We start from the raw sequence: 20,674 nt of genomic DNA, 5'->3' as shown, positions 1-20,674 counted from the left end.
CCTCGTCATTGATTGGCTGGCTCCGTAAACGGAGCCTTGCCATTGGACGAGGGGCCTGTCCGTCAATGCCGGACCAGACACGGGGGCGTTCCCGACATTCTTTGGCTTTTGCCAACGTCACGGGACGCCGGGAACGCCCCCGTGTCTGGTCCGGCATTGCCGGCACTCGAACGGGAAGGCGGCAATTAGCGGCTCCGGCGGGCGGCGGTGTTAAAAGTAGCAGCGCCCGAGAGCCGGCCGGCTCCGGGCAGAGGCTGCCAGCGGGAGCGGCAGGTAATTGGAATGATTCCGAGCACGGACTGCCTGCGCCAAAGCAGGGCGCAGGAGTGAGGGGAGCCCCGCGCCCCCTCCCACCGACTCTCACAGAGTGCTATTTAAGGAAGCAACATCGGACATCTCGTGTGCCAGGCAGGAGGCTGGCATCCAGCCTTTTGATGCCACAGCGTGGAATGTACCCCGGCCATTGACTCCCGCCATTCCAAGCAGCGCCCGAGAGCCGGCCGGCTCCGGGCGGAGGCTGCCAGCGGGAGCGGCAGGTAATTGGAATGATTCCGAGCACGGACTGCCTGCGCCAAAGCAGGGCGCAGGAGTGAGGGGAGCCCCGCGCCCCTCCCACCGACTCTCACAGAGTGCTATTTAAGGAAGCAACATCGGACATCTCGTGTGCCAGGCAGGAGGCTGGCATCCAGCCTTTTGATGCCACAGCGTGGAATGTACCCCGGCCATTGACTCCCGCCATTCCAAGTCATTCATAAACCGAGTCGGTAGTGACTTTCTGTGCTCTCGGGCAAAGTCCAGAATGTAATTCTTTACCTTGACCAACTCGAGCTAAAGGCCAGCGCACCAACCCGCACTACTCGTTCTCATCCTGTCCCAGGATCCCAACGGGATTTGCTGATCCCAGCACTGCCTCCCCCGGAAGCATCGGCGATCCGAAGCCTCTGCTGCGGGCACTGCAGACCCCAGCAGTGCCCCCCACGCCAGGCAATGCAGACAGGTCCAAGCAGTGCTTTCTTAGCAAGCACTGCTAGCATTCCACTGGTGCCTGCACTGCAATCCCAGCACATTCCATTACTTACCTTAACGGTAAGCGCTGCCGTTCCAAACAGCGCCTTTACTAAAAGCAATACAGGTCCCTGCAGCGCATCCACTGCAAACGCTGCAGACAGATCGCAGCGCTGCAGCCAACGTTAACGACACGAGTTGTTCTGTAACAGCAGACATCCTTTGCGAGGGGGCACCGGAAACATTAATACCGAGTCCTGGAGGCCCCCTCTGGGTTCTTGTGTCCAGATTATTTCCGGAAGCAGCGCCAGGGTCCCTATTTCACTATATGATGTCCATTCTCGAAGTTTCACCATAAATGTTGCGCCCCGTTTTTTTTTGGCCTCGTGTAGAGAGTACTGCGCTCATTTCTGGAAACACCTCATTTTAGGTGCGTGTACAACGCTGGGGCCACGTCCCCGGAAGCAAAGGGTCCCTAAGCAGAAGTGCCAATATACGACAAGCTCTGCCCCGGAAGTGGTACACAGAGACCCCTACGAGGCTTCCTCATTCAGAGGGGGGAGGCATACCTGAGCTGCACGAATACCGAGGGAGAGGGAAGTACGTACGTCCACAGCAGCTCCATGTTAGAAGGGGGTGATATGACACGCGTAAAGACTGCAACTGCCGCTGTACAGTAGAAGAGAGATCACAGAGGTCTGAGAGGGAGACTGGAGGCGAGAGAGGGATTTAAACCTCCTAGTGGTATCAATACAGTAGAGAAGATCCCACATCCCCACTCAGATCACTGCAAATAAACCCCACATATTCACAAGATCATGCTCCTTTGGGTCCAAAGTGCCAAAAAGACATGCAAGTATCAACATAGAAATTGGTAAATGACCCAAACTGCATTTAGGCTGGGAGTGTACGGGCAGAAAGTAACGGGATTAGTTTAAAAATGCTGGGCAGACTCGGAGCAGTAATGTGAGAAGAGTCTGAAATGAGGCAAAACATTTGGTGGTATACTCCAGTGAGGCTTGGCATATAGGGATTCTTCAACATGTTTTTTTTCTCGGTCTTGCTGGACAGCGCGATTAATATACCTACACAGCAAATGGGCTTATGAGGAGAAATTATCTCTCACCTCGTTCTGTAGGCTGTTGGGTGCATAATTCTATCTCATTAGGAGTGCTTCCATTGTAGTGCACAAGAGACTCTTTTACATGTCAAATATGCAAAAATCATTATATATATATATATATATATATATATATATATAGAGAGAGAGAGAGAGAGAGAGAGAGAGAGAGAGAGAAGAGAGAGAGAGAGAGAGAGAGAGAGAGAGAGAGAGAGAGAGAGAGAGAGAGAGAGAGAGAGAGAAGAGAGAGAGAGAGAGAGAGAGAGAGAGAGAGAGCGAGAATTGATTTTAGAACAAGCAAACCTAACCAAAAGGCAGCAGAATGCCTTGCAGAGCCTAAGAAAATGATAAACTCAATAGGTGAATTGAGGATAGCTATTTTCCTAGGGTCAAAGTGGATAGTACTACACTCTTGATGTGTTTTTTAAAGAGGTGGGTCTTCAGCATCTTCCTAAATTGGAGCTGGGTTGGGGCAGGTCTGCTGGGATGTCATTCCAAACCCTGAATGCATGGAGTAAGAAGGCCTGCTCCTTCTTTTTTTCTTTTATGCACTTCTTTTTTTAGAGAAAGAGGACAGCCTTGCTATGGGTGTGCTGTAAGCCACAAACACACACACACGCACACACTGGGCCGCTGTGTAGCTGCGCCGCCATGCCTCGAGGTGTGGCCGGGCCCTCGGCGGACGCTCCTGCGGGTTGCGCACACACTGCTGATGTCACTTCTGCACTAGTCCCTTGTTCTAAACTCGTTCTGTTGTTCCAGATTTCTTCTTTAATTCCCCGTCACTCTCTCATGTGTTGGCTCCTTCCTGCGGTTTTGCAAGCCTTGTTTCCCGTCGCTCCCCGTCTGCGCCGCTCCAGAGTGTGCAGTCCAACTCTCTTCTGTGCCCTGTAATGTGCACTCTAGGTGGTGCTATACTCTATACTGGGGCCTCTTTCGTGTGATCTGACTCACTCACTCCCTTCCTCTCTCGGTGGGCCTCTCTCTTTCTATCTCTCTCGGTGGGCCTCTCTCTCTCCCTTTCTCTCTCTTGGTGGGCCTCTCTCTCTCTCAGTGGGCCTCTCTCTCTCTCTCTCTCTCTCTCTCTCTCTCTCTCTCGGTGGGTCTCTCTCTCTCTCTCTCTCTCTCTCTCTCTCGGTGGGTCTCTCTCTCTCTCTCTCTCTCTCTCTCTCTCTCGGTGGGTCTCTCTCTTTCTCTCTCTCGGTGGGTCTCTCTCTCTCTCTCTCTCCTCTCTCTCTCTCTCTCTCTCTCTCTCTCTCGGTGGGTCTATCTCTCTCTCTCTCTCGGTGGTCTCTCTCTCTCTCTCTCTCTCTCTCTCGCTGGGTCTCTCTCTCTCTCCCTCTCTCTCTCTCTCGGTGGGCCTCTCTCTCTCTCTCTGTGGGTCTCTCTCTCTCTCTCTCTCTCTCTGTGGGTCTCTCTCTCTCTCTCTCTGTGGGTCTCTCTTTCGGTGGGTCTCTCTCTCTCGGTGGCTCTCTCTCTCTCTCTCTCTCTCTCGGTGGGTCTCTCTCTCTCTCTCTCGGTGGGTCTCTCTCTCTCTCTCTCTCTCTCTCTCTCTCTCTCTGGGTCTCTCTCTCTCTCTCTCTCTCTCCGGTGGGTCTCTCTCTCTCTCTCTCTCTCGGTGGGTCTCTCTCTCTCTCTCTCTCCCTCTCTCTCTTTCTCTCGGTGGGTCTCTCTCTCTCTCTCTCTCTCTCTCTCGGTGGGTCTCTCTCTCTCTCTCTCGCTCTCGGTGGACCTCTATCTCTCTCTCTCTGGGCCTCTTTCTTTCTCTCTCTTTCTCAAAGAGTGCAAAATGCAATGAAGGGGCATCGGGGAGGACAGCAAAAATCCCATGGACTTAAAACAAAGTAAAGACGTACTAACCGAGCGTCACTTTGTATCACATCTTAATGTCAAACAATACCAGGCGCACACATGGTGCATGCGTAATAACACATTATAATCTTACACATGACGTGTCATTTTGACAAAATTACTCATTTTAAGTACCTTATAATTGGGGGGCTGTGTGTGTGGGGGGCTCTGTGTGGCTGTGTGTGTGGGGGGCTCTGTGTGGCTGTGTGTGTGGGGGGCTCTGTGTGTGTTTGGGGGGGCTCTCTGTGGGTGTTTGTGTGTGTCATTTGCGAGAGATAAAGCTAGTGGCATTGTAAATGGCAATGCCATTTATTTATGTTAAAAAAAAACATAAATAAAAATAATGTCAAGAGCAATGCCAATGGCTCTAACTTTAACAAAGGCAAAACCATTGCATTGTAAATGCTTGTTTTTTTGTTGTTGTCAGGGAAGGACTTCCCAAAGAGGTCCCCAGAGACCGTGGGATGGGACACACTGGAGGGCCCCATGACCACGGAATGCCAGGCATTCCAGCCGTGCAAGAGCTCGTGCGCACCTACAGTGCTTTGGCGAGTTGTGTGGTCAGGAAACATGTAGGCTGGCCCAGGAGCACGTCCGTGCTCGGGTCCCTCCAAGCACCGTAGTCTGGCCCCTGGGTGCACAGCCCTCAGCCCACCACATCAGAGCCTGTTCCATGCTCTGAATGCGCGATCCGTGGTCTGGTACCTGGGAGTACAGTCCAGAACCGATAGCCCGGGGACCTGGTAAGCAATATAATTCCTATAAAAAGAAAAAGTGCAGTTCACTTGTCCCCTTTAGACGATGCCTAATTTTTTTCTCAAATGAAAGTGCAGTCTGGGCTACACCAATGAAGTAAGGCACACAAATTCCAGTGACTCGTTCGAGAATTTTTAAAAGGAGCGCTTCCTTGTGCCAGGTCTGCACGAGAAGGTAGAGAGTGATGACTCGGCGATGTTCTTCTGTTGGCATGCGGAGTGTTTAAATCCTAAGCCTGCCCAGTCAAGGGCTGCCAGCCTGCTACCTTTCCCATTTTCAGAGGCGCCGTCCCTACTTCCTAGGTGGGATACTGGTATGTCTTACGCTAGGTGATACTGTCACTCCTTACCGCACACTGCGACTAAAACAACCTGTCTCTACTCTCTTGCGTCTTCCAATCCCCTTCAAAGTTTCTGCGCCCCACTTACCTTGACTGGGCAGCGGTACTACACACTCATTACTCTCTACTATTCTCTGCTACTCACTCTATACTGCACACTCACTACTCTGTACTACTACTACACTACTGTTCTCTACTACTCTCTAATATTCTCTACTACACACTCACTACTCTCTACTACACACTCACTACTCTCTACTACTCACTCTACTACTCACTCTACTACACTCTACCTCATACTCTACAACACACCCTCTACTATTCTCTACTACTCACTCTCTACACACACTCTACTACACACACTCTTCTACACACTCTCTACTACTCATTCTCTACTACTCACTCTACTATTCTACTACTCACTACTACTCACTCTCTACTACACACTCTCTACTATTCTACTACACACTCTACTACTCAATATACTACTCTCTACTACACACTCACTACTCTACTACACACTCTACTAAACACTACTACACACTCTACTTCACTCTCTACTACTCAACTACACACTATCTACTATTCTACTACACACTCTCTACTACTCAATATACTACTCTCTTCTACACACTCTACTACACACTATCTACTACACACACTCTACTACACACACTCTACTACTCACACTCTACTACTCATTCTCTACTACTCACTCTACTATTCTACTACTCACTCTCTACTATTCTACTACCCACTCTCTACTACTCACTCTCTACTACCCACTCTCTACTATTCTACTACTCACTTTACTACTCAATATACTACTCTCTACTACACACTCTACTACACACTCACTACTAATATACTACTCTCTACTACACACTCACTACTAATATACTACTCTCTTCTACACACTCTACTACACACTCACTACTCTACTACTCACTCTACAGAATACTGGCCCGTAGTAAAGGGAAAAGTTAAGATCCTGTATCGTCCTGCCTGAAGGAACTGAGTGAGGCCTCTATCAAAATAGTTATGGAAATATGAAATCTTGGAAATGTTTTTGATTCTGCACTTTCCATGAATGCTTAAATGCACAAGCATGCTACATTTACCTTCTGCCAATAAAACACTTTGAAGTATCTTTCCACATCTTGGATCTCCTCAAAATATACAAGCAGCAACATCACTCTTCTCTAACCTAGATTATGCTAACGGGCTTTACCAGAGCACTCCAACTCAACTGCGCGAAGGCTGCGGGTAATTCAGAATTCAGCAGCAAGACTACTCCTAAATGTAAATATACAAACATGCCTCTCTCCTGCCCTAAAGGGTCTCCACTGGCTCCCAATCACCAGTAGTTCCTCTTTCAAGCTATTATGCATCACTTACAGATCAATAAACGGCAGAGGATCAAAATTCTTTTAGTCAAAAAATCACTAAATACTTCCAACTGAGGAGCTTATGTTCCATGCTGGCATCGAGTGAAATAATTCCCTTTTAAAGGAAGAAAACCATTGGTGCCACTACTTTTTCTATTGAAGCCCACAAATTATGGAATTCTTTAACTGCTGTGATTAGAGTTACTGATAATCACGTTATGTGTTGTGTTGTGCTATGTTATGTTGTGTTTCATTGTGTAATGTTATCCCATCTTATATAGCACACATTCACCAGAGGTTTCTTGGCTCTTTGTCAAAGATTAAACAAGAAAAGACGAGCATTTGCAATGCAATAGGTCTCGCATTTGCGAGAGTTTGAGCTATTGGCATTGTAAATGGCAATGCCTTTTATTTTTGTTTTGATTTATTAAAACAAAAGTAAAAGTCATTGTTATTTACAAAGCCAATAGCTTAAACTCTCGCAAATGCGAGACCTACTGCTGCAAATACTTGTTCCCTTTCTTAACCCTCAGGGTGCTCAGATAGCACCCTGGGCGCAAATAAATTTGCCACCCTCGCTGCTGCTCGTGAATAAAACGATGCAGCAGGTGGCCCCTTTTCACTGGTCAGTTCATGGCTCGCTATATTCGAAGCAGTGACATGCCTCTGAAAACAAACATCTTTGCCCGGCTCATCTGAATCACCCATAGCTTAGCTCCTGCAGGTTACTGCCAAGTTGTTTTTTAGGGATGAGGAGGGTGTATTGATGTGTGGCGGCAGGGGGTGAGAGGTAGATGGGAGAATAAGAAAGGGAGTGATTGGCGTGTTTAAAACACCAACCATGGCACTTTAAAAACGATTTGGAGCGCTTTAAACTCAATCACTGGAGCCAATGTAGAGAGCATTGCTGTTTACAGGAACCCAATGCAGAGTGGTTCATAAGTTCCTTTGAAGACTGGCACCCTGTGCTCAGCACGCCCATTCCAAACTCCGGCCCTTTGGACAGGTTTCAAGGTGGTTTCTTGTATTTTAAGGAAGAATGTACCCGGGCCCCCAAGAAGAGATGGGGCGCATCAGAAGCATACTTATTTTCCAAGCTCCACATTTTAAGGGTCCTACGCTCCATGCTGCAACAATTATTTACACATTTTATAGCAATTACCATATTTATTAATGACGAGGCTGCTAACACAGCTAATAAGATTCCGGATCTGCTACGTGCTCACTTTCCTTGCAGGATGCTTTTAAAAATTAGAAACGGGACCCTATTTTATGAAGGGCCTGCTTCAGTTTGTTGACTTGGACCACTCAAAAACTTCTGACATGTCTAAAAGTACCTCTTTACTGAACAAAAAAGCTGTCTACAGTCAGACCTAAAAAGGGTATTGCAATATGGTGCAGAGATGTCTGACTTTGGCAAGGTTTTCAGCCTAGTGTAGCAGTTCTCTTCAGCTCTGCAACTTCTCTCTGGATTGAAATATAATTTTCAAGTCAGATTATTAATTTGATTCAAAGTAGAATAAGGCCTCTAATTCCAGAGGCCTACTATGTACACAGGCCCAGGCTTTGGCATGGGTGAATGGGTGACTAGCAAGGGCACCCTGCACAATGTGGTGTCACCGACTTGTCAAGTAAATGTGCAAAGTTTGGCAGTGGTGTCTCTCCCGTCAGAAATCAATGTATAAACCAGATACTTTGTGCAAAAGTGTCCCTATGCATAGGACCAACCCATCCTCAGAGACCCAGCAAAACTAAATTTGGCCCCCCTTCTGATCCTCCTCCCCATCCCTTACCCGCTGCATCCCTCCCATTGGTGGTGGTGATGATGATGGGGGGGGGGGGGGGGGGGGGGGGGGGGTTTGGAGGAGGGAGGCGGTGGGTTGGCTTTTGGGCACACAGATCTTGTCCAGCAAAATAAACTGGAGCAGTGACCGGCTTGTGAAGACACATTTGGCTCTTGGTCTCGGACCTGAATCCCCTATTCAGTTGCTAAACTTGAATAGAGTCCCTGGGAGGTGACAAGGGTGAGGGAAAGGGGAGTGGAGATAAAAGGTATCAGAGGGAGGTTAAGGAAAGTAAAGAAAACACTCTTTTATAGATAGCCAGGTGCAGGTAATGAACAGAACCAGCATCCTGAAAGAAAGTATATACAGTGAAGCTCGCAAGGTGTCAGAACCCGTCATGTGGATGCGCTGATGTGTGGTTCAACCTCGACCCAAAGCGAAGTCCGAAGGTACACGGATTCATCATGGTCGGAGAGGGTCCGATTCTGGAGAGACAAAATGGCTGCCGCGGTGCCGTGGTGCTGTGAGGTTGACGCTCTAGTCGTTTAGCCTCGTTTTGGTGCGGAGAGTATGAGCGGGACGTAAGTTCTAGAAACTACGCACTTCACCTGAACCGTTAGAGAAGAAGAACCTGTGTGCGTACTCTGGTGAATTCCTCGGATCCTTAGTTTAAGTATCCTGGTTGTAGTACTCCATTTGCATTTAGCGCAAGTGTCGAGGAAACGTTGTTACGGCGTATTAATTCAAACGCGTAATGACCTGCCCTTTTCCAAGTCCAAGTTTCCAGCAGTAAAGAGAACCTCCGAAGAGTCGTCGAAGAGTATAGTGAGTAATGGTGATTTCCTGTGGAGAAGAAGATCTTCAACGAGTAAGAGAGTCAGTCAGCAACGGAAAGCTAAGTGTCGAATAACAAGTGTTTGGCCAAACTGAAGATATACGTCTTACGTAGTTTATATTGTCAAGTGCATAATTCGAACTTCTAGAATCTGTGTGACTACGAGAAGTCTATTTCTTGAACATTGAGTGAAAAGAGAAAAGAGAAACCATTTCCTGAACTTTGTATGAAATAAGCGGGAAAGAAGGATTACCAGAACATTCCTCCTTGAGTCAATTGTTGTGTAAAGACAATCTATAAGTAAAGACTTGTTCCAGGTTTCCAACTCAGGGCAACCTTACAGAACCCCCTAAGCAGCGTCCTCGATTAGTTAGCCAAGTAAGTATGTTAGAAGAGATTAGCTCAGGGGTGACCACAGAATAGTATTAGTAAGGAATTAACTCATTCGCTCTTGTCTCCCTATGCAGTAACGACTATCTAGACGAGAAAAACCATATCCCATAGAAGAGAAGCAAGGTCCAGGAAAATATTAAGTGAGTTAAAGTAGAACCCGAGAACATCAGAGTCAGAGTAGTCTAGGAAGGAGAACTAATGGTGTGCTCCTCTTACAGGTTTCCAATACGCAGACACCCTGAAGGAAGTTGTTTGAGGAAACTTTCCGGACCAGTCTCTTCTCTGTTTGTTATTTTATCCACACCCCCTTCCCGGAGGATGATGTAGGGAGGTTCTTATAGACCTGCCGGCATCGTCTCTTGGGATTCGGGTACTAGCATCTAGTTCCTGAGCCTGAATCATCTCTGCTTCCGCGCAAGTACAAGTCAAGGCGATTACATATCAGGTAATGCTTGGAGCTCTGACAGAGTGAAGTGCCCAAGTATTTTTTGCACCTGAGCAGAGATGGCCGAAGGAATAGATGTTCAATCGTTAGGGACAATCCTAGACGCAATCCACAAGGAACTGGGGGCAGTAAGGGAGGAGAATCAGAATTTAAAACAAGAGGTAGTTAACGCCCGAAAGGAAACAGCCGAGTTAGCCCTGAGGTTACACAGAACTAGTAGTTTAGAGCGAGAGGCCATGAACCCAGTGTTAGAAGCGACAAACAGGTCAACTACACAAGTCATTCACTCCCTGTCTCCAGTTATTCCTCTAGCCGCCCCTGAAAGGTTTAGTGGGGATCCACAGAAGGCACAGTTATTTCTCTCACAATGCTCCTTGCATTTCCTGTGCCGCCCATCCATTTTCCCTGACGCGCAGTCCAAAGTAGCCTTCATTCTCTCGTATTTGAGCGGGGACGCGGCGGCCTGGTCCATGCCTCTAGTCACCAGAGAAGACCCGCTGTTGAGGAACTTCGAAAATTTCAAACAAGAATTTCTTCGAATATTTGATCGCAGGAGGATCTCCCAGGTTGTGGACAACGAATTACTAGATTTGCGACAGGGCAATCGAGACTTAATAGCATATCTGGCGCAGTTTAACAAGTTGGTGGTGGAGACGGATTGGCCGGAAAGCAAGCGAGCAGCAGTGTTTTATCGTGGTTTGAGAGACGAGCTGAAGGACGTGTTAGCCCAAATTCCAAATCGCCCAACGGAGATATCGGCCCTCATCGATTTAGTTCTAGAAATAGATTTTCGTCAAGGAGAGCGGAGAGGGGAAAAGAAGAAAGATTTCCGAGCGGTCGTTCCTAGATTTGACAGGGCGCGTCCAGAAGGAACACGAACCTCAGAAGGAAACTCCGGAGTAGAACCAATGCAAATCGGAACCATCAGAGGGCCCCTAACGAAGGAAGAAAGAGAGAGGAGGAGAACGAATAACCTGTGTATATATTGTGGTTCGGTGGGCATTTTGTCCGAAACTGTCCGAAGAAGCCCAAAGGAACATTCAAGCCGAAGGAAAACTAGCAGCACCACCCGTGGCTGGAGTTGAACGGGTGGGTGCGATTACTGAAGAGACTCCAAAGGAACACCATGTGGCGAATACCCTACAAGCGGCGGCTCCACATTTGATTCTGTCTATGAGAGTGATGTTCCGATCGACGGTCCTGACCGAAGTCTCCGTCATGATAGACTCTGGAGCGACGGGAAATTTCTGTGACTTGCGCTTTGCGGACAAGGTGGGAATCAGAGCCATAAAGAAAGAGAAGAGCGAGCCAGTCCGCGCCGTGGACGGAACTAACCTATCATCGGGGCCCATCGTGAGCCACACAGAGGTGATGGAACTGATTACCGCAGATGGCCATCGTGAACAGATCCAGTTCAACCTGATCGACGCTCCACAGTTTCAGTTAATTCTTGGATTGCCATGGCTCACGGAGCATAACCCTACGATTGACTGGAACTCCAGAACCGTTCTCATGGACTCAAACTACTGTTGTGAGAACTGTTTCGTTCCAAGGAATAGCGGAGAAGAAATAAACCCAGCTCATGCCTTGAGTCTTATAGAGCACTCTGTGTGTGCCATAGACACACGCCAGGTCCCGGAGGTGTATAAGGAGTTCGAAGGCGTGTTCAACGAAGTGGAAGCCGAGCTTTTACCTCCACACAGAGCCTATGACTGTAAGATAGATCTAGAACCTGGAGCCAATTTGCCATGCAGTCGAGTGTACGCATTAACCGAGAAAGAACACCAACATCTGAAAGAATACCTGGACAAGTATTTGGCAAATGGTTTCATCCGACCCTCACAGTCACCTGTCTCATCGCCCCTATTTTTCGTGCCAAAGAAGGAAGGGGAATTAAGAACATGCATCGATTACCGAGCAATCAATAGGATAACAAAAAGGAACAGATACCCCCTGCCCTTGATATCGGAACTATTGGATCAAGTCAAAGGAGCCCAAGTCTACACAAAATTAGATCTGCGAGGGGCCTACCACCTAGTCAGAATGCGAGAAGGTGACGAGTGGAAGACGGCCTTTCGGACTAGATTCGGCCTATTCGAGTACCAAGTGATGCCCTATGGGCTATGTAATGCCCCAGCTGCCTTCCAGCATTTTATTAATGATGTCCTGAAGGAGTTCATCGACCAGTGTGCCATTGTGTACATTGATGACATCTTGATTTATTCCTCCGATGTGACGAGACACCATGAGCAGGTGAAAGGAGTCTTAAGGAAACTACAAGAGAACAAGTTGTTCGTAAAACTGGAGAAATGTGCTTTCGACGTCTCCCAGGTCGAATTTTTGGGATTTGTCCTTTCCCCGTCTGGCATTTTAATGGATCCGAGGAAGGTAGAGGCAGTAACCACCTGGAAATCTCCAACGAGTGTGAAAGAGGTCCAAAGCTTCATTGGGTTTGCCAACTTCTACAGACGATTCATTAGAGAGTTTTCTGGAAGGATTCTACCCCTCACCAGGCTATTGAAGAAGGGAACGAAGTTCGAGTGGTCGGAAGAAGCCGAGGAGGCCTTCCAAGCCTTAAAAGAAGCCTTTACTACTGCACCGGTCCTGCTTCATGCTGATCCATCGAAACCGTTTTATGTAGAGACCGATGCGTCAGACCAGGCATTGGGGGGGAGTCCTGTCGCAGCGTCACAAGAGCACAGGTCAACTGCATCCAGTAGCTTACCGATCTAGGAAGCTGACCCCGGCGGAAATCAACTACACTATCACCGAGAAGGAATTACTGGCTATCAAAGATGCCTTCAAAGAGTGGCGGCATTATCTGATGGGGACACAGCATCAAGTCACAGTATTCACGGATCATCGAAACCTGAAGTTCTTGAAATCCGCCAGAACACTCACGCCAAGGCAACTCAGATGGTCCTTGTACTTTGCAGATTACGACTTTGTAATTACCTTTCGTCCAGGAGCACAAAACGGGAAGGCCGATGCACTTTCCAGACTGGACACCGACCCTCAGAGAACGGCCATAGAGGTTCAACCGATCATCCCTGAGAACAAGTTTATTGGGGCCACAGTTTCGATCGATGTCCAAGAGGCCATAGCAGAAAGCATGAGTTCGGAGGCTAAGCAGAATTGGGTTAAGGAAGATCCTAGCAGGAAGATTGTTCGTCAGTTGCCATATCAAGGGGAGGCCTTGTATGTGCCTATAACGGAATTGCAGCAACAAGTGATGCGTGAATGTCATGATGATAAGCTGGCAGGACACAAGGGAGAGAACAAAACCGAAGAGTTGATAAAGAGACACTATTGGTGGCCTGGAATGTCAACAGATATTGAGAGATATGTTAAGGCTTGTGAGGTCTGCGCTCAGGGAAAATCTGAACGACAAGCACCAAAGGGGCTCCTGCAACCCCTACCCACCCCTCCTTATCCCTGGCACACAGTAACTCTTGATCTCATTACCGATTTACCCTTGAGCAGAGGTTATGACACCATTCTAGTGGTAGTAGATGCCTTCTCAAAAATGGCCCACTTCATAGCATTAAAAGGAATTCCGTCAGCTAAACAAGTAGCAGATCATTTTAGCTCCCAAATAGTCAGGATCCATGGCATACCCAAGGTGGTCATTTCGGATAGGGGTACCCAGTTTGTATCTCATTTTTGGAGGGCATTCATGAAAGGTCTAGGTACTGAAGTTAGGTTTTCCACGAGCTATCACCCAGAGACAGATGGGCAAACAGAGAGGGTGAATCAAGAGTTGGAGCAGTATCTTCGACTATTCCTTCTGAAGGAGGAAATTCAGTGGGCCGATTACTTGTGGTCGGCGGAATTCGCCCATAACAATGCGAGAAACAGTTCCACTGGTTTCTCCCCCTTCTTCTTGAATTATGGACGACACCCAAACGCATCAATTCGACAAATGGAAACTGCAGTCCCAGCTGTCGAGGACTTGGTGTCCCAGATGAGTCAAATCCAGCAAAAGGCAACAGACAATCTGCAAAAGGCTAAGGAGAGGTATAAGATTTATGCGGATAGGAAGCGGCGTGCTGGTCCTCCACTCTCCGTGGGGGATAAGGTGTGGTTGAACACAAAACATCTGAGACTAAAAGGAAATCGAAAATTTCAACCCCGCTTTATTGGTCCTTACCCCGTGGAGAAGCAAATTAATCCCGTCACCTATCAATTGACACTCCCTCCTAGGCTGAAGATTCATCCTGTCTTCCATGTCTCCTTGCTTAAGAGAACTTCTGCAGACCTGAGAATGCAAGCACCCCCTAAGCCAATTCACCTGGAGACGGGAACAGAGTTTGAGGTGAAAGAAATTCTGGATTCCAAGATCTCCAAAGGGAAACTGTACTACCTCATCGATTGGAAGGGTTATGGGCCGGAAGAGCGATCATGGGAACTGGAAGAAGACGTTCACGCTCCCAGATTGGTTCATTCCTTCCATCAACGCTACCCTTCCAAGCCCAGAGGGAAGGAGCCTGCCTTGTTGGGGGGTACTGTCAGAACCCGTCATGTGGATGCGCTGATGTGTGGTTCAACCTCGACCCAAAGCGAAGTCCGAAGGTACACGGATTCATCATGGTCGGAGAGGGTCCGATTCTGGAGAGACAAAATGGCTGCCGCGGTGCCGTGGTGCTGTGAGGTTGACGCTCTAGTCGTTTAGCCTCGTTTTGGTGCGGAGAGTATGAGCGGGACGTAAGTTCTAGAAACTACGCACTTCACCTGAACCGTTAGAGAAGAAGAACCTGTGTGCGTACTCTGGTGAATTCCTCGGCTCCTTAGTTTAAGTATCCTGGTTGTAGTACTCCATTTGCGTTTAGCGCGAGTGTCGAGGAAACGTTGTTACGGCGTATTAATTCAAACGCGTAATGACCTGCCCTTTTCCAAGTCCAAGTTTCCAGCAGTAAAGAGAACCTCCGAAGAGTCGTCGAAGAGTATAGTGAGTAATGGTGATTTCCTGTGGAGAAGAAGATCTTCAACGAGTAAGAGAGTCAGTCAGCAACGGAAAGCTAAGTCTCGAATAACAAGTGTTTGGCCAAACTGAAGATATTCGTAGTGACGTAGTTTATATTGTCAAGTGCATAATTCGAACTTCTAGAATCTGTGTGACTACGAGAAGTCTATTTCTTGAACATTGAGTGAAAAGAGAAAAGAGAAACCATTTCCTGAACTTTGTATGAAATAAGCGGGAAAGAAGGATTACCAGAACATTCCTCCTTGAGTCAATTGTTGTGTAAAGACAATCTATAAGTAAAGACTTGTTCCAGGTTTCCAACTCAGGGCAACCTTACAGAACCCCCTAAGCAGCGTCCTCGATTAGTTAGCCAAGTAAGTATGTTAGAAGAGATTAGCTCAGGGGTGACCACAGAATAGTATTAGTAAGGAATTAACTCATTCGCTCTTGTCTCCCTATGCAGTAACGACTATCTAGACGAGAAAAACCATATCCCATAGAAGAGAAGCAAGGTCCAGGAAAATATTAAGTGAGTTAAAGTAGAACCCGAGAACATCAGAGTCAGAGTAGTCTAGGAAGGAGAACTAATGGTGTGCTCCTCTTACAGGTTTCCAATACGCAGACACCCTGAAGGAAGTTGTTTGAGGAAACTTTCCGGACCAGTCTCTTCTCTGTTTGTTATTTTATCCACACCCCCTTCCCGAAGGATGATGTAGGGAGGTTCTTATAGACCTGCCGGCATCGTCTCTTGAGATTCGGGTACTAGCATCTAGTTCCTGAGCCTGAATCATCTCTGCTTCCGCGCAAGTACAAGTCAAGGCGATTACATATCAGGTAATGCTTGGAGCTCTGACACAAGGTCATCTATGTGTGTGCCCCTCTAAAGCTAAGCGCCCTGGGCAAAGGCCCAGCTTGCTGTTGCCAGAAGCCCTGCCAGTGACAAAGCACATCTCAAAATTAGTCTCCGGAAATCTACACCTGCTAATGCAAAACAAGTCGCATTACCTGTGGATCTTGGCATCTACACTGTATGCGAGTAGATGTGTGCTTCGACACTGGAAGGTTGGTGTACTGTTATGGAAACTGATAATTTTCAGTGATTTTAATTATTGATAGAAATCTCCAAGGGAGCAACCAAAGATACCCAAGTTGTATGTTCCTTAAATTGTGGGTAGTAAAACAATTTGTTGAAGGGAGAACCATTTTGTCTTTTAATGAACAAACTGCTTATTTATCCGTGGGTTTAACGTGTGGGTATTGGCATGGTCTTGGGGACTGTAGGTTACATACGGAGAGAGTAAGAGATTGGTGGCCAGACAGACGGACAGGAAAGCGGATGGATGATTCACAACATGAATAAACAAGGGAAAGTGAAAGAATACCCGCGCGTTGTATGCATGGCGTGAGCATGCACATCGGCGTGACCTGCAGCTCGTGACCATGGCAGCACCTGACTAAGTGTTGCGCAGCTGGTGCTGCCCAGGGAGGGGGCCGCCAAAGTGAGATCGGGCCGAGTCGGACAGCGTGGGCTACGGACACTTAGGTGAGAGCGTAGCGTGAAACACTGGAGGGAGGGAAAGCGGCAACGGGCATCTGGTGTTTGTGTGTCTCTGTTGGCGTGAAACACCGGAGGGAGGGAAAGCAGCAGGGGGCTCCTGGGGGTGTCTGGTGCGTGCATGTGTAACATCGGAGGGAGGGAAAGCGGCAGGGGGCGTCTGGTGTGTGTGTGTCGCTAATGGCGTGAAACACCGGAGGGAGGAAAAGCGGTAGGGGGCGTCAGGTGTGTGTGTGTGTGTCTCTGTTGGAGTGAAACACCGAAGGGAGGGAAAGCGACAGGGGGCGTCTGGTGTGTGTGTGTCTCTGTTGGCGTGAAACACCGGAGGGCGGGAAAGCGGCAGGGGGCGTCTGGTGAGTGTGTGTGTCTCTGTTTGCCTGAAACACCGGAGGGACGGAAAGCGGCAGGGAGCGTCTGATGTGTGTGTGTCTCTGTTGGCGTGAAACACCAGAGGGAGGGAAAGCGGCAGGGGGCATGTGGGGGCGGCTGGTGCGTGCGTGTTTCTTGCCACACCTACACTTCCTTGCGTGGACAGAAGGATAACTGATGATGTGCACGCCACATGGCTGTACGTGCGTGTACACCTGTTGAAATCGCTGAAAGCTCTGCGCATTCCCATCTCCTGTCCCACTTCCAAGGCAAGTCCCTAACAATAGAGCTCGCTGGTGACAGTGCTTTCGCGCTGCTTACGCCAGGCTCGACCTAAAAAAAACGAAGTCAGTAGTAGGCTTGTCTAACGAGCCATCTCTTTAGATTTTTCCTGATTAATCTGAAATCAAATTCTAAACGTCCTTCCATGGCTTTTTTCCTAAATGTGGAAATGATTAGTGGATTGCATGATCAAGAGCAAAGCTTCCGAATGGGGGTGCATTTTTAAACCTTTTGGCTATAAAATGAGAGCCAATGTCTTTAAGATCCTTAATAGTAGGCCAGCAGACATGTAGCCTATGATTCAGCATGTTGGGCAAACCAATATTAATCTAGTTTGCATTATCCACTCTTGAAGGGACTGATGCTATTATGACTATTTTAAAAGCCTACTACATCAGGAACATAAATATCTTTTTGATATTTCTCAACATGTAGATGCATTTTGATATCACCTCTCCAATTTGATGTTTTAATTTTCATCTATGGTTACATCTAAGCCTTTGGCTTGTGTCCTGGGGACAAGAGCAATACCGATCTCTGTAGGCCAGAACAGATGATTCCAAAAAACGTACTTTGATTTTCTGTATCACTATTTAAGCATTTAGGTTTAAATAGTTGATGCCCGTACACTCCTATATAAATCGCATGATGTTTTCAAAATTCTGTTGGGAGGTAGCGGTGCCTTCCAATCAAAGTATGAATTAGGAATTGTCTGCATAATTGTGCAATTTGCAGACTCTATTTCCAAACCGCTTGATAAAAGCCAAACGAATAGGTCAAATAAGTGGGGCTGATAATGAGAATCCCTAAGGCATCCTATATATGACAGGAGCAGCCCTTATGCCAGTAGAACTGGGCATTCCGTATATACTCAAAATAACGGCTCACTTGGAAATCATTCTCCCTCCCACATATCTTTATTAACAATTGTTACATTTTCAACATCGGAGGTATTACAGTGCTGGGTTGTGGGTAATCTAGCTCAGTCAGCCTATGTAGCACCACAGTAACATGCGGATGAATAAAGCCGAAGTAGACTTAATGGCGTACCATCGATCACTGCCAGAGTGGGAGACTAGGTGCATAAGGAATATCACGCGTACCACGTAATATATATTTCTCCCTATGCCAAGTCGCCGCCCTCACTAACGTGAGGAATACGCAGCATGCAAAGGGGAGGTCAAGGGCCACTCCAGCGGCGGGTCATCCCCAAAGGCAGTGCTCACAGATGTCGCTCCAGGCTGATACCTGGAATTCATTCATACGAACTTTGTACGAAGCAAAGAAATATATTCTAAGTATACACTTAAAGTAGTAAAACCACGAATACACTCTAGCCTTGTGAGTGTTGTTTACTTAACCAGCAAAGTATAATAACTACAGATATAGTGTAGTAATTTGTAGATCACATAGAACTAGTACAAATGTTACATACAAGGTGCAATAAGCAGACATATGAACAATGTGTCCTTTGTCCAAACGTGAAACAACACACAGAAGTAAGCAGGTGACAATTGTATGTACGGGCAACAACTTTCAGTTTGTGTTTATAAATGCGCATATGTGCGAATGAAAATGGCAAATTCTTTTAAGCTAGCTATGACTAGTGTGGTTTGGTGTCAACGGCGTTTCAAACTCCCTACAGGACAACGAGGTAACAGGAACACCTGATAAAAGGGTAGGCACAAGGTTGTGATTGGATGAAGGAGCCAAAATGTGTAAGAGTACCAGTGAAACCAAATTGCGAGGGCTAAAATGTACTCACTCTGTTCTACGTGCAACCGAGTGCTGTCACAATGGAAAATTACTGTGCGCTTCAACCCGTGGGCCGATTAGTAGATGGCAAATGTCCTCTAAGAGGATTCACTGCTGGAGATAGTGACGGTACACTGTTTCCCACTTCACATCTTCGGACAAATCTAGCCAACAGCAGTCCGGATTGTGCACCAGCTTCGTGTGGGATATATTAATTACCAAGAGGACATTTGTCCCCTACACACTGACCCATGGGGTCGAATCGCCCATGGTGGCACCACTCGCTTGCAAGCACATACCCAGCTATCCTCTCTGGCTCTATGTCCATTGCTTTTCCAGAGGATGAGGGTACATTCACAGGGCTCACCTAAGGTATCCATGGGCTAGTTTTAGGGCTGTTTCTGATCACCCGCCCCCTGAGGGCCAAATCCCAGTGATAGTGATGTGAATTCCATGTACTGCTTCTCTGCATCCTGATCCTCAAGGGTGTTCACTGTGTGTGAGCCTTCCAGCTCCTGACCCTTGCTGCAGTGATGCTCATTAAGAGGAAGAGAAGGGGCTGCATGACCGTGGATTAGGATGTGTTGCATGGCCTCGAGTTCTGGTGTGCAGAGCTGCAGTAGAACATATTTTGCTCTGAGGGGCATGACTCTCAGGAGGGACAGTAGGCTATGGAGTACTCGGGGAGGAGAGCCCGTGTAGACCGCCTCCTTATAGCCATAATCATTGTGAACTAGCTGAAGGATATACAACACGCCCTACGTTGGTATCACAACGTGGATACAAAATGCTATCTGTCATAAACTGATTGTTAATGTTTATTATGAACCTTTTGAAAAATAATAAGTGATTAAATAAAAAATAGCCTTGAGTGCTGGCTCTGCAGTGGAAGTAAAGTAAATATTCATCAAGATCAAACTAAATGGCGGTCTACAGCCAAGGTGACGATTGACTGGAGCCTGTGCCTAGTTGGTGTTCAGTGTAAGAATGGGCATTGAGTGTGAACTTCTCGTAAACAAGTAGCTGTCCTTGCAAAGTAACCTTAGGAAAAGTGGGTGGGTGCTGTGAGAGTGTTTGCACCGGCAGCATTGTACCATTGTGTGGGCTTGAGAGAACCTTGATTTCTGTTTGCTGTTGTACTACGCTGGACTACTGTATTCAGAAGAGAAAAATACACAGTGGCTTGAGTGCTTTGCATTTTTGACGATTGCATTTTTTTAGTACTTAATTGCAGTGGTTCAGGAGCTTTTCGTCAAAGGAAAGCAACCTCGTATGTACAGAACCATGAGTTCAAGCTCAATGAGATTAAAATGGGCGTTGCTTCTCTGCATCAGGTGAATTAAACAAATACCCATTCAGACTCATCTCTGCCTTGCGTCGTGGGCTAAGTTTGTGGTGCCCTGTGCTAATAATATGCTCCTCTTAGTGCATGTTACACGCCTGGATCTAGGTTGTGCACAGAGAACAAGTGCTAACTGACTCCTTTATTTCAGGAACCTTAAAACTTATGGAAGGCACAGACAAACTTTTGTGGTCCGTGCAAGTGGATCACCAGCTCTTCGCTTTGGAGAAGTTGGATGTCACTGTAAGTGCTCAGCTTTTCATATGATGATTCTCTGTTAAACATATTAAAAGTATTACCTGTGTCTGCAAGCAAGGAGGAAGAGTGATGTTACACACTCACTCACTCACTCAAACATAAGCCCCGCCTCCTACACAATGTAAAGCTAATGCAAGTCAGCCGAGTGCCGCTGTTGGTCATGGAGCTCTCAGGTTACTTACAATATCCTTAATAATATAAAGAAAGGGGGTATTTTATTCATAACTTTAAAC

The 20,674-nt window shown here is 47.3% G+C and overlaps 1 protein-coding gene across 1 annotated transcript in view; it reads left to right on the top strand.

Annotated features, from left to right (window-relative positions):
* Positions 1 to 20,674, top strand: part of ITFG2 (integrin alpha FG-GAP repeat containing 2) — an 819,025-nt gene that overhangs the window by 463,255 nt on the left and 335,096 nt on the right. The window contains exon 9 of the mRNA XM_086952820.1: positions 20,335 to 20,426. Within this exon, the coding sequence (XP_086808946.1) occupies positions 20,335 to 20,426 (92 nt within the window). The remainder of the gene's footprint in view (positions 1 to 20,334; positions 20,427 to 20,674) is intronic.

The sequence above is a fragment of the Lissotriton vulgaris genome, chromosome 1_2 (assembly GCF_964263255.1).
Source record: "Lissotriton vulgaris chromosome 1_2, aLisVul1.2, whole genome shotgun sequence".
NCBI classification, from domain to species: domain Eukaryota; kingdom Metazoa; phylum Chordata; class Amphibia; order Caudata; family Salamandridae; genus Lissotriton; species Lissotriton vulgaris.
This window is presented reverse-complemented; position numbering and strand designations above follow the sequence as displayed.